Raw genomic sequence first — 13,829 nt, 5'->3', positions numbered from 1 at the left:
GGGTCAGTCCGAGTGTAAAACTCTTTTTGCTGTTTTTTAAAAATTTGTCTGTTTTCCATTCCGTTTTTTCTATGCGCATTTTCATTGTTTGCAAAAAACTCGGTCGATGGAAAACCCATGATTGTCTTTTCAAGATAAATTGTAATTTAGAAAAAATAAAATTATTTTTTTCTTTTTCTTTAAGAATTCCATTCTATTTTAAGACATTTTCAGCTGTATTACATTAGTAGTTTGAATGCAAAACTATTTATAATCCATTAAATTGCGATGGAATGCGCCTACGGAAATGTTATGTAGTGACACTTTAAAGGAACACGAGGTAGTATTTTTACCTTTCAGCTTCAATATCATTTGTGATCCTTCACTGACCTGTAATAAGAATGGTGCTACTCTATGCTGAGCACTGCAGAAACTACACTATGTAGCTTATAGAGGACCAATCCCCCTCCCTCCCTTTCGCCATTGATTTAAGCACAATGCTGTTTAAAAAAAAAAAAAAAAAAAAGGAAAAACACTAGGGGGAGCCCCAGGAGCAAAAAACCCAATCTTAACTAGTGTTTCTTTAAATACATGATTAAGTTGCATAAATACACTTACATCTACATCGACAACTTTCTCATAGAATCAAACACAATTTTAAATTTTTGTTTAATCAAATCAAATCAAATCAAATTTATTTATATAGCGCTTTTCACAACTGATGTTGTCACAAAGCAGCTTCACAGAATTCCAGTAAGACAAGATTTGACATGAAATGTAAAGACAAATGTAAAACCCTCAAGTGAGCAAGCCAGGGGCGACAGTGGCAAGGAAAAACTCCCCCAGCTGAGGAAGAAACCTTGGGAGGAACCAAGGCTCACAAGGGGTGACCCATCCTCCTCTGGTCAATCTACTGGTGATGATAGTTAGTAGTCCATGAGAACTTCAGTGTAGGGACAGCTTCAAGGCACTTGGTGGTTGCTGGAGCGTGGGCAGCTGGTCTGAAGCGTGGAGGAGGATCTCGACAGTCATCCATCAGTGTCCAGACAGACAGGTGGGCAGTCGTTTACTCGGAAAGATGTAAAGGGATGGAATTAGTTTTGAACTGTTTTGTGTTTGTAAAGTAGAAAATATGAAAATTTCCAGAGTGTGGCTAATGACTCCGGCAGATCTGACTATGACAGCATTAACTAAAAGGAGAGAACCAGGAGGACACACAGACACGGGAGCATCCTGAAACACTGGCATCCCTCCGCTCCACCGTCAACAAACCTGAGTGATCGCGAGAAGCGGCGGGACGACAGCACCAGCGTCTCAGTATACTATAATTCCCTGTGTCCATGGACCCCCCGGATCTGCCGCCTTTATCTAGTTTAATGGAAACTTTTATTTATTTTTTAACCTTTTGGAACGCCGGATTTGTGCTGAAGAAAGTCATAGTTTATATAAACAAAAAAGTAAAAATCCAAAACAATTTTCTTTTTTCCAAATTTATCCTGTTATTTTTCACTTGGCAAAATGGAAGAGGGCCACCATATAAACAGCCGCTGGCCATGTTGCTGTGGAGACGACCGGGCATCAACTTGCGTTGTGTGTCTGGTTTGGGACCGTTCGGCTGGTGGGTGCTTTTTGACTCCGGGCTTCTGTCCAGCATAGCTAACACCAGCCTCTTTGTCCTTCTGTTCACATGGACAGGCCTACGGAGGGGACGGAATATTCCAGAGGATCAAGCGCGTGGCCTTCGATGCCAGATCAACCATCATGGTGAGTTTGATGTGACCAATAACATGACAGACCTCCAGCATTTAGGATTAGTCTGAGGCTTCCAGTGGGTACTGGCAATGCCTTTGACCCTGTTTACACTTGACATTAAAATGCATCCCATGTCTTGTTACAATCTGGCTCATTGAAAGGACACAACATAAAGAAGAGATACCACTCAGTGTTTAAGTAATAAAATGTATTATTAATCGACAATAAATACAAATAAGGAATAGTCCTATTAAGCATTATTGGAGTTTATAGGTATGCTTACAAAACACTATTACCAAATTACAAAAAGTACTTCATAATACTGTACTATATATAGTAAGGATTACGTGGCGCAACAGGTAATATGACTGTCACACAACTCTAGGATCCTGGGGGTTGTGGGCTCGAGCCCCACTGAGGAAACCTCTGAGTTTTTTTGTGTTCTCCCCGTGTCTGCATGGGTTTCGTCCAGGTGGTTTGGTTTCCTCCAACGATCCAAAAACCCATGTTGGTAGGTGGATTGCCACATGTGTGTGAGTGTGTGTTGCCCTGCTATGGACTGGCGCCCCCTCCAGGGTGTGTTGCCGCCTTGTGCCCAGTGACTCCGTGTAAGCTCCGAGCCCACCGTGTCCCTGAACTAGATAAGCGGTTACAGACAATGACTACACTAATGTTAATTATTGTAAACACATTATATTTGTTTAAATTTCTTTCAATGGGTGGGTTAAATAAGGTTATTTCTCATTATTGTTTATAATAAGTAATGATGTAAACCAACAGTCACTTTAGTGGAAGCACTCAATAATGGCATTTTAAACATTTATTATGTATTTATCGATTTAAAAGGCTTTATAATGAATAGTGACAGTTGTGTATAAGTTAAAAGAATGAATTAATGCTCATTATAAGAGCCTTATGACATATAAGTATCCATACAAAGCATTACTACCAAGTTACAAAGAGTTATAACCGCATTTATGAAGACTTGCATACGTATATTGGGTTCATAGAAATTGGGTTAATTTTTTTCTGATTCCTAAAAGCCCTGATCCCTGGTCACCTTCATAATTACAACCTGAATCAGACCTTTAATTAAAGTCCTTCATGGGGATTACAGGGGGTGAACAAGAAAGCTTAAGGAAAGGGCCACCGAGGAAAGCGAGTAAGAGAAAAATACTGAAAATAAATGTTATGTGGACGTGTACGAAGCAGTAGCCTGAACCGTGTCTGTGGTCTAACAAAGGTTGTGTTTATTTTGAATGGAAGGGGAAGACACACAAACCTTTACACTGCAGATGAAGAAAAATATTATTGACATTTTTCTCTATTGCGCAAAACGAGGGAACTCAAGGTGCCCTGCGGTCAGGGACAGGGGGGCACAATTTCAGGAGCAAAATGATAGATTAGATCTCTGGGACTGCTGATACTGCAGAACGCTAAAGCCACCGGAGGAGGGGAAATGGAACACGGCAAGGGTGAACAGGAGTGTTTTTATTTTTTAGCACTTAAAACTTCCACTGTCCTCTTAAAACTTTGTCATTTCACAAAACACAAGCATGGGCTCTTGATTAAGATACAAACCTTGTCTGTCAGATACGCCAGATGAGTTAAGATCATTCAGATTTTTTTTTTTCAATCATATTTCAGTAGATTAGAACTGTTAATCAGATCTTGTATTTTTGATTTTAATGTGAAATGATGCATTGTAGGTGGAAAAAAAAAGATTACTTTTGATAGGAAGGAAGAGAGTGTCTACGGCGTACAAAATGTCATTTTATTCACCAGCCTCAAACCTTTTTATGTCCTGGAGGTCTGAATTATCCTGATGCTGCCTTCAGAAACATTTGTTTTTTTTTTAATAATCATTCTGACCTCACAGTTTGTAATTGTTAAGTGTAATTGTCTGTAATTTTCACTGTCTGTTTTTGTGACTAAGTAAAGAGTTAGCTAACAAATTGACAGCTCTTAAATTAAGGCAGAACTGCAGTAAACAATTAGAGAAAGCGCACATCCTGCCTTTTTTATTGTTCTTCAGGGATACGCCAGTCTCCAGAAACACAGTGGCATCAGTTTAATTTAATTCGACCTCTGATTTGAAAGTGATGTGTCCTGCTCATGGACAACCAGCATGGCTCTGCTGCCGTTCTGTTTTCCAAAGATCAAACTGAGCAGCACCTTTGCTTCCCACCTTTTCAGTTCTTTTCAGCTGAGATGACTTCAGTTCTGCAGAGTGAATAACAACTAGACATTTCGATTACAGTCACAGTTGGAATGCCTTCTCTGAGAAAAAAAAACATCTTGAAGTAACAGACGTGGTTTGCATGGGCTTCCTGTGTCCCTGCGTAATTAACATCATGCTGACTAATTGACAGCACAATTGGCTGGGCTTCTCATTGTCCCAAAGTTCAGTCTTATGGCATTAGTGCATTGTCTGATCCGTGTATTTTTAGGTGAATTAAAGTTTTGAAATATATCTTATATTATTACAAATATATTGCCTTGAGCAAGACAATTACTCTACATTCTCATGTCAATAGACGTTGTTTAGAATAATGCTTGGCGATATGAGCCCAAATCAGTATCACAATTAATTGGAACATTTTACCTTGATTACGATAAATGAATGATTAGTTTTTAAATTTTTGCTCTCATAGTTAACTGACAAGGCTGGTACTCTAAACGTGTTGGGACCTTTTTTCTAATATTGCTTGAGATTGTAAGTCTTTTGAGCCATGTACTGTTCATATTTGTTGATGTGATTGTCCAGACTGGTGCGATTAACTTTTTGTCAGTGTTTTCATTTCATTCGGTACAATCTGCTCCAGTTGTTCAGTTGGCCTCATGGTTTAGGTTCTCCTCCATGTTGCTTTCATGTGGCAGATTGGAAGATACAGGAACAGAGTGGGGGACATATTAACAGATTTAACATAAAAGGATGAACAAAAACTTATATAATCAATATATTAAGTTAATTAGAAGTACTGAATATCAATTGTGATTCATTTTTGATTAATTGCTCAGCCCTACTTTAGGATCATTTGAATGTGCCCATGTAAATAGGAGGACTGCCATTTCTGATAGTATGGAAAGGTGTTATTTATTTTTAAACGTTTGCTAGCAAAGATATGATTCATGATTTATATCCTGAAAATATCTTGATATAATACATTTTTGATGCAATAATTGGCATATCACAAATCTTATACTGGACTGTGACTCACCGGTTGTATTGTAATGGACGCCAGTTTCCAGATTCCTGTTTATTGCAGCACACCTCACATGTAGATCTTTCGCACTGTATTAAGTCGTAAGGCCATTCTGACCATTGAGTTTATTGTGGTATTTCGGCATTGTGCTTTTCAATCAGTCGTCAGGCCCTGCTTGCGTGCCTTTCAATAAGTATTCTGGCTATTGTGCTGAGTTGGACAACTGCCACAAAGATGAGCTCTCTTTCATCCTTTTGAAAGGCATAGTCACATTCTCACACACACACACACACACACACACACACACGCCGTGATATCTTTAGCTGTTTGTTTATAAGCTGCTGTATTTGGGTTGCTGTCAGCCTGAAAGTCTACAAACTCAATATGCTCATATGGTGAGAAAGCCTGTCCATTACTGCACAGTTAATAAACGAAGTTGCGTATGCACAAATATGTTTGTTAGATAAAAGCTCTTGCACAGGTAGCAGCCCCTTATTTGATTTTTTCCCCTGAGATTTCAAGTAACAACAGTCTGGTAAATGTTTAAACAGCTTTCGGGGCAATCTTGTAGCTTGTTAACACAGTGCACATTACCACATTTAAACATTGCTGTAGTAGTAATAATGTGGTAAATATAACACCATTCATACTGTTGCTACTTCTACTTCTACTATAACAAATATTAATTATCGTAATTTTAAATGAGCATACATCGCAAAGAACCATATTTATGACTTTTGTGCAAACAACTCTTAAGACTGAAATGACATTGTTTGAAGCTCTCTATTTAAAATGAAGCAGTCTAGACCCAACCAAATCATTTCTTTTCTTTATTAGGCTATATTTTTCCATTTAAACATAGGCTTAAAAACTAAAATCTCTGTCACTGCCAAAACTGAACAAGTGAGCAGTGCCAATAAAAAACATTTAAATGCTATACGCTATATGCTATATGTTTCTTCATAGCAAGTGTAGCAACTATTGAATGTTTGAATATTGAACTATTGAATGCAACTATTGAATGTTCTTTTAATTTATTCATTTTGATTAATGCAGTAACCAGCATTTCTTTAAGAAAGACAAAAGTGGACAAATACATTTTAATCAAAACTTTAAAAAGTAAAATAGATACATCAGGAAGCTTGGTAACTTCTGAAAGTGGTAATGTTATTATAATCTTTTGTGTCTTACAACATCAGGCATTCCTATTACAAATACATTGGACACAAGGGTTGTGATAACAATAAAAAGCATGAAGCAGGGATTGCTACTGTCACAACAAACCTGCATCACCATAATAAATTTAATCATAAAGTGTTGGAAATCTATGTATCTATTCATTTAGCCCTAAGACTACAGTTGGGGTACTAAGTGGACTGCACTAAATCCAATTAAAGCAGTGTACCTATGCTGTCTTTGTAATGAAACATGCAGGTACAGAGCTCCGTCATTATTTCAGTGTCCAGTCTAGCAGCTTACTTGCTGTTAGTTGGCTGACTGTGGTGCAGAATTGAATTGTACAGTTGAAAAGGGGTCACGTTCAGAGTTCAGGCTGCTGCTGGACCGGGCATTAGTGGCACCATTAGCTCCAGTGAGTCATGCAGGTGGGCTTTGCACCGTGCAGTCATTTCCCTTTACCCTGCTTGAACATGGCCCATTATCATCTGTCTTAGACTTCAGAACATCTACAGGTTTCACGTTGAATTTTCTCCCTGTATTTTCATCCTTTCCTCCTCCCCCATGTATTCATTTCAGAATTCTCAGGTGAAAGATTCTAAACAATCACAAGTATGGGTACCCATCATGTCACTGGGGGAATACACTCTCAAAAAACCCTGTCACTGAGGTGGTACCTTCAGAGTTATGTCTTCAATACTTCTAATTTTGGAACATAACTTTACTGTATTTCATTTCAGTGTGAGAATTTAAAGTTGCACTGCATTCATAAAACCCCTTTAAATTCTGGGCTTTGAAAAATGGTGTTATAAAAACTTTTTAAGGGAACACTAGGTAAGGTTTGGTACTTTTGTCTCTGGGCTTCCCCGTACAGTTGCAGAGTGTAATTCACTTTTATAACCTTCAAATTAAAAGGGGGGAGGAGCACTGTTTGTTGCCTACCTCCAGTTATTTGCACAGTGTAGTTTTTGCAGTGCTGAGCCCAGAGTATGGTTGTCAGAGGCCCTCCCTATTACAAGTCAGTTAAGCATCAGTGTTTTCAAGTTGTAGTTTTAACGCTAACATTTACTTAGTGTTCTTATACTTGTATAATCAATAAGAAAGCATGGAGTAGCTGCACATGGGGCTATGGTCCCAATGCCAAGTGTGGGTTAAAGGGGTATTAAGACTCCAGAATTTGACTGTGAGGGGGGGTGTGAAGCTCTTCTCTGGGCTAACCGAATGCCATTCAGTGCTTCTGGGATGAGGAATGTTTTTTATATCCGTAACTGATCATCCATTATCAGTCAGTCATTCATTCATTCATTCATTATCTGTAACCGCTTATCCAGTTCAGGGTCGCAGTGGGTCCAGAGCCTACCTGGAATCATTGGGCGCAAGGCAGGAATACACCCTGAAGGGGGCGCCAGTCCTTCACAGGGCATGCAGACACACACATTCACTCACACACCCACACCTACGGACACTTCACCAATTCACCTACCAACGTGTGTTTTTGGACTGTGGGAGGAAACCGGAGCACCCGGAAGAAACCCACACAGACACGGGGAGAACACACCAAACTCCTCACAGACAGTCGTCCGGAGTGGGAATTGAACCCACAACCTCCAGGCGCCTGGAGCTGTGTGACTGCGACACTAGCTGCTGCACCACAGCCATTATCAGTCATAAACCTTATTAATGTTCTTGCTGTGGAATGCCATCACATCCTTAGTGTTGGACAGCAGAAATGCTTATATATTTCTTCTTTTTATGCCTTTTAATTTCTTTTAAACCTCTGGTTGTGGGTTCAGATATTTAAGCCAATGTGTAAGGGTCCTCATATTGACCCACAAGAGTGATGTAACATCCCGTATGAACATAGAGGAAGACGAAGAGAAATAATGTGGAGAGAGAAAAGGAGTGGGATGAGACCTTGGGTGAATTAATTTGTCTTGTCAAGCCAAAGGTGCTTTATGAATCATCACTGGAGTGTGTTTTTGTACTGTACTCATCACGTACATAAATCTCTCTCACATCTGCTCTTTTCCCCCTCTTGCTGAACTGCATTCTGCTTTCTTTTCCTTCCCTCTCCTCTTTTCCAGCCCCCCTTCCCTCTATTTTATGCTTTAAACTTTCCTTCAGCACACTGTCAATCCTTGAGTTTTTACATGTACGTCCTCTGTCCTCTGTGTTGTCTCACTCAGTTTCTCTGTTGCCCTCACAGTCTCTGTCTGGTTTTTGTTATATTTTGGTTTTTTCTTGCTATCTCATGTTCTCTTGTGCTTTCTTGCTCTTTCTCCCCTGCACTCGCTGCTTCTTTCTTTTCTTTCATTCCATTTTTCTTTTATCTTTTTTAATTTGTATGCACTTGCACTCTTCTGCTCTCTTGTTATTTCACTCTTGCTCTCTTTTAGGTTCCTTCTTGATTCTTTTCCTTTTATGCTTTCTCTTGCACTCTTGAACTCTGACTGTTTCTCAACTGGACTTTTTTATTTTTGTTTTTATATTTATTTTTTAAACTTTCTCATGCTCATTGCTCATGAACTTAATATTCTTTTTCTTTTTTCCTCACTTTCTTTCATTCAGAGTCTCATTTGTGTTTTCTTCTTTTTTTTTTTTTTTTTTCTTGCTTGTTTTCTTTACTTTTTTTTGTATTTTTGCTCTTCCTCAGTGGGACCGTTAATCTGATTTTCTGTTTTGCTGTCTCAGTCTGTGTTCCGCAGTTCTCCAGTACTGGGCTGCTTCCTCTTTGGCCTGCCGTTAGGAGTCATTAGTCTCATGTGTTACGGGATCTGCACGGCAGAGTCTGACGACGGCACTGAGGACATGGAGCTGATAAAGAGAGAGGGGCTGACGGATGAAGAAGAAGAAGAGGAGGAAGAGGAGGAAAGACGCCTACAGGCTAAGCTTGAGGGACCTAGAGAGGAGGATGAGGGCGATGAAGACTTGGAGGAGAAGAGTGCTACTGAGAAAAAGCTTGATTAATGCTGGGAAGGTGTGTGAATGAATGCGAATGGATGAGAGAATGCTAAAAGTGACCGAGACCTTAAACACACATCTGTGGGTTTTGAATTTTTTTTTTCCTTCTTCTTTTTCTTTTCTTCTCCCTTATCTCCTCCCCTCTCCTGATTTTTGAGCCACTGCTCCTGTTGACTGGGACTGTCAAGTCATTCCTTTTGAGTGACTAATTTTTGTTTCTATTTATAAGAATAAAAAAAAAGTGGAATATCTTTTAGGAAATCTTTAAAAATCATTCTGAGCCGTTGCTCACTTTAAAGGGTTGTCTTCTGCAAAGGTGGATGGAAACAGATTGTGGGGATGGAATGGGGAATTAAGCCAAATATGTGGATTAAAGTGACTTTTAATCTTAAGGGCCATCTTTCATAGATCATCTAATTGTTTTGCCAGATATTTCTAGCATGTAGACCAGCCCTTTGTACAGTGGTCTTTGTAGTAGTATCCTCTCCCTATAGATTTTTAGGCTGATTTTTGTTGCCAAGTTGAACTTGCTTTTCTTTGCACTGAGTTTAAAATACATTGTGCATTATCACCCTTTTGATATTGGTTATTTTGTTTTGTTTGTTTTGGTTTTTTCTAAATCCCAACCACGTGTTTAGTCATACGACTACTGTAATCAGTTGAAGGGCCACTTGATCTTACATTCTAGCTTCAGTCTACTGCTGATTAGCTTCAAGCTCCAGCCAATAGTGCAGCCTGGACCTCAAGTAAATCAGTCACTTTAACCCTTTCAGGAGTACAGAACTGTTGAGTTTTCCTTGATTTATTGGGTCTGTAATAGTTGACTATTATTTTCATTCCCTGATGCAAAAGCATCTGTTTGTAGCAACTGTTTTGAGGGTGGACATTACAAAAATCCCACTCCACTTAATCAAAATTGCCACACATCTCATATACGATATACCGTACTGTGCAATAGGCCAGACAGCGTCCTCATTTCATTTACTTTTAGTAAAAATAACCAGTAAGTACAAGATAATTATAGTTATACACATCAGAAAACATGACAGAAAGTGCCGCACTCCTTGCACTTTTGTGCTTATAGATAACTTTTGTCTGTAAGAGCACCTCCAGGCTTCTCACAGTCTGAGCACGTTCAGTGATACTGTTCAGGTCGGAAGCAGGAGTGGAGCAGTTTTTGATGGTCTCCCAAGCATAAATTTTAGAGTTTTATTTTTCCTCCTCTTCTCTAAATATTTTCCACTCCAGGTTTTACATCCAAATTAAATCAGAATAATGTCTCATGACAAAACTGAAGGTCTTGTACTTTTGTAAGTTTTATAAGTAGCAAAAATAAACCCAGTATACAATTTTTTTTTTTGTGAGATTCAGTAAAGCTTGCCCATCTACACAACAGTTGCTGTACCATTTATGGCTGGGGCATGGATTGGTCTGTTCTAGCACTAGTAAAATTTCAGCAGGTGTGTGTGTGGTGCCTGGACCAGATTCCAGTCCACTCTATTCCACAGTGTAAGTACATCAGCATGCTAAACAATAATGTAAACCAGAGAAGGACAATGTACTTCCCATCAAATCATTGGAAAGTTTAGTGTTGTGTAATTAGTTTTAACTGTGAAGTGAGTGCATTTCGGTTTTAGTTTAATTTGCTAAAAAGAAAAATTGAATTATTAGTACATATGACTTGCTTTGGACTCACTAGTAAAGTATTTCAATCTGCTTGATATCAGTTCTTTATCTGGCCTTTGTTCTAATAGTATATGCAACTAAAAACATCACCACTTTGCTTCTTAGTGGCACATTTGCTCAATATGTCTGTTAATGTTTTTTCTGTATATTTAGTAATAATTCAATCTTTAAAAACTGATATTACTTTTTACTCTGTTACATTATTATTCTATTACTTACACCGCATTTTTCTACTTTTTCTATTATCTTTGGCCTAGTTATAGTACGAATAGTTTCTCTCATTAGAAAATACGTTGAGTAGTCATTTTAATCTTGCTTTCATTTCTCACTACTCCTTGGCAGTTCCTGTTTTGCTGATTTAAAGGTGTACAATCTAAGACTTGACCGAATTCGGCTTGTTTTTTAATGAAATTGTGAATGAGCAGTATGAAATTCCAAATCTGCAAACATTTTAAATGGTTTGCTCCTACATATTTAACCTTGAAGTTTAACACAGCTTGTAGCTCCTAGGTTTTTTCTATTTTGATTAAATTTTGTGTGAAATTTACCCTTTGGGAAGTAATCGAGGATCTCCTGAATATCTATAAAAACATCACAATTCCTCCAACTGTGGTTTCCCCCTTGATGGCAGATCTCTAATGTTTTCCAAGGCAGAGATCTAATGAATTTAATGGACTTAAACCATAATTGTGGGTATGAATTTATAGTCTCTAAGTAATGCACTTATTAAACCTTTTCCATGTCAGAACTTAATGTATGTCATGCCCGGGATTAATGCTGTCTCACAAACATGTAGCAGTTAAATCTGTTGTTCGTTTTTCTGTCATGGTCCAGTACTGACCGATCAGCATAAAATATTCCGAATTGATTTTTGAGTGGAGTCTCTTCTTGTAGATACAGGTATCTCCTCTGTCTCTCACTATTGGATTTGGTGGTTAGAAATGAGGTCTGTCTTTCCCTGGGGTAATACAACCTGCAATGCACTGCTATTAGGAGATGTTTACTCTATGCACTGAACACATCCATAATGTGATGGACAGTTAGGGGTCTTCAAAACCCGACCTGACTCCAATGCCTGGCCACAGGTAATGGTAGATATAACAATGGGTGACCAATCAGTTCCATTAACAGGTCTATTATTCTAATATATTCCTCTGATATTGATTGTTTGTTTTATGGCTCACGTTATCTTCACAACATGATCCAATTTACTTGATACTGTATACAAAAGAAGAAAAAAAATTGTAGATCATCTTAGCCTGCATTGTTCTTTGTTGTTTTTATTATTTATTTTTTAACCACCACTTTCAAAGCCAAGAATAAAACAGTGTAGGTTTCATTAAATGAAACAGAGTATTGCTTGTGAAGCCTGCATTTTCTTTAATAGGAAATTTGAATTTGCATTAATACCACCTGATATACCAACAGAAGTGATATTTATGCACACTGGCGTGGTATTGATTTTGTATATGATGATACGAATTTATTTCCATTTGTTATTTTTCATGTGATTTACAACTGTTACTTTTAGTTCTGTTGCTATGGCTTTTGCCTGTGCTCAGTGCTCCACCCGGTGTATATCTGAAACCTCCTGTATATGACAGCTTATGATAAGAGCTAGTTCATTATTCACAGCTAGATTTACTCAGATCAGGTCATAGATTACATTATCACCTGAAATCCTCTGTTGGTACTGGGCTTCAGTGGAGCTCAGAAGCTTGCTGTTACATGCTTTATTGACTAATTCATGTGGTTTTGGAAATATGGGTAAAGAATGAATGGATGGAAAATGCTTTGTACTAAAGTAAACAGGTGTCTATAAAAATGGATTACATATATTTACTTTGCCCTTTTTCTTTGTCTGTTTAATGCTTTTTATCCTCATCATCCAACATGCCACTAAATCTGAGGGCCCTGAACACAAGCACACCTTTTTTTATGAGGTGACATTTCCAATGTGAGTCAAATGAAGAATTAGCCACTTATAAATGAACACATTGACCAGATTTAAAGTGTTACAGGAAAGCTTTGTTTACGTTGCAGAGAGAACCTTTGTAAAGTGCTTTTTTTTTTGTTTTGTTTTACACAAGCGACTTTATATGGTCATATTGTAGTTGCATTTGCTGATCTAGCCTCATTGTTTGTTTTTTTTTTGTTTTATCATGATGGCACAGCTGAGAGTCACTGAGGGCAGGAAAATGACAAAGTCATGTCGAATCTAATCTGACGGCTCCAGTTGAAATTCATGTTCAGACAATTGATTTGAATCAGATTTGAAATTGCCTACAAACACGGTTTGGAAATATTAGATTTCATGATGTTTCTTTCTGTGTAGATTGCAGAAAACATGACATGAGTCAAAACGGATATGGCAAAAAATTTGAGCTGCCTGTTTGAACAAGGCCTGAGTTTCTCAGTGTTTCCAGTAATGTGTCCTTCCTTTACATGATGTACTGATATTACATTTCAGCATTTCATTCTGCATTATTTGCATTATACTGACGCTTAGAGATACAACTGCATCAAATCTTGACTGTTCACAAGTTTAAATACATAAATATATATTGCCTTATGCACACAATCTCAGTTGACTTTCACTGGTAATGGTCAAACATTTAGTTACAATGAGTGTGGAGTTTTTTCTCTCTCTCTCTCTCTCTCTCTCTCTACCCTCCTTCCTTGACAAACACAGTACTGGTTGGTACAGAGATTGTCTTATGACAGATTTCAAATAAATAAATGGTCTTTTTCTCTGTGTTTAGGGTTTGTACACCTCGCCTTATTTACTAGGAGTATAACAGAGGACACTCGCTCTTCAAATGTGGCTGAAATAATCCATTAGGGGAGTGCTTATAACTGAGAGTTGGCCTATTTTTAATTTTCTGCCTTTGCCCATATATATTTATTGAGAGCACGTCTTCTGAAGCCTGATACACCAAACTAAAATCGCTGTTAAAGGTGAATTGCTAAGTTTAAGTGTTAAAATTGTTTAATTGTAGAATTGTTTTTGGTTGATCTTCTCTTTGGCCATAAATATTTTTACAGTTTGTTCATGGCAAAACATTGTAA

The 13,829-nt window shown here is 38.0% G+C and overlaps 1 protein-coding gene across 1 annotated transcript in view; it reads left to right on the top strand.

Moving 5' to 3' along the window:
* Positions 1–11,628, top strand: part of LOC136669216 (protein disulfide-isomerase TMX3-like) — a 50,374-nt gene extending 38,746 nt beyond the window's left edge. Inside the window, exons 15-16 of the mRNA XM_066646791.1 lie at positions 1,675–1,743; positions 8,805–11,628. Of these exons, the coding sequence (XP_066502888.1) occupies positions 1,675–1,743; positions 8,805–9,080 (345 nt within the window). The 3' untranslated portion in view covers positions 9,081–11,628. The remainder of the gene's footprint in view (positions 1–1,674; positions 1,744–8,804) is intronic.
* The last annotated feature ends 2,201 nt before the right edge of the window (positions 11,629–13,829 follow it).

This window comes from Hoplias malabaricus, chromosome 1 (genome assembly GCF_029633855.1).
Source record: "Hoplias malabaricus isolate fHopMal1 chromosome 1, fHopMal1.hap1, whole genome shotgun sequence".
NCBI classification, from domain to species: domain Eukaryota; kingdom Metazoa; phylum Chordata; class Actinopteri; order Characiformes; family Erythrinidae; genus Hoplias; species Hoplias malabaricus.
The sequence above is the reverse complement of the archived record's forward strand: the minus strand, read 5'-3'. Positions and strand labels throughout refer to the sequence as shown.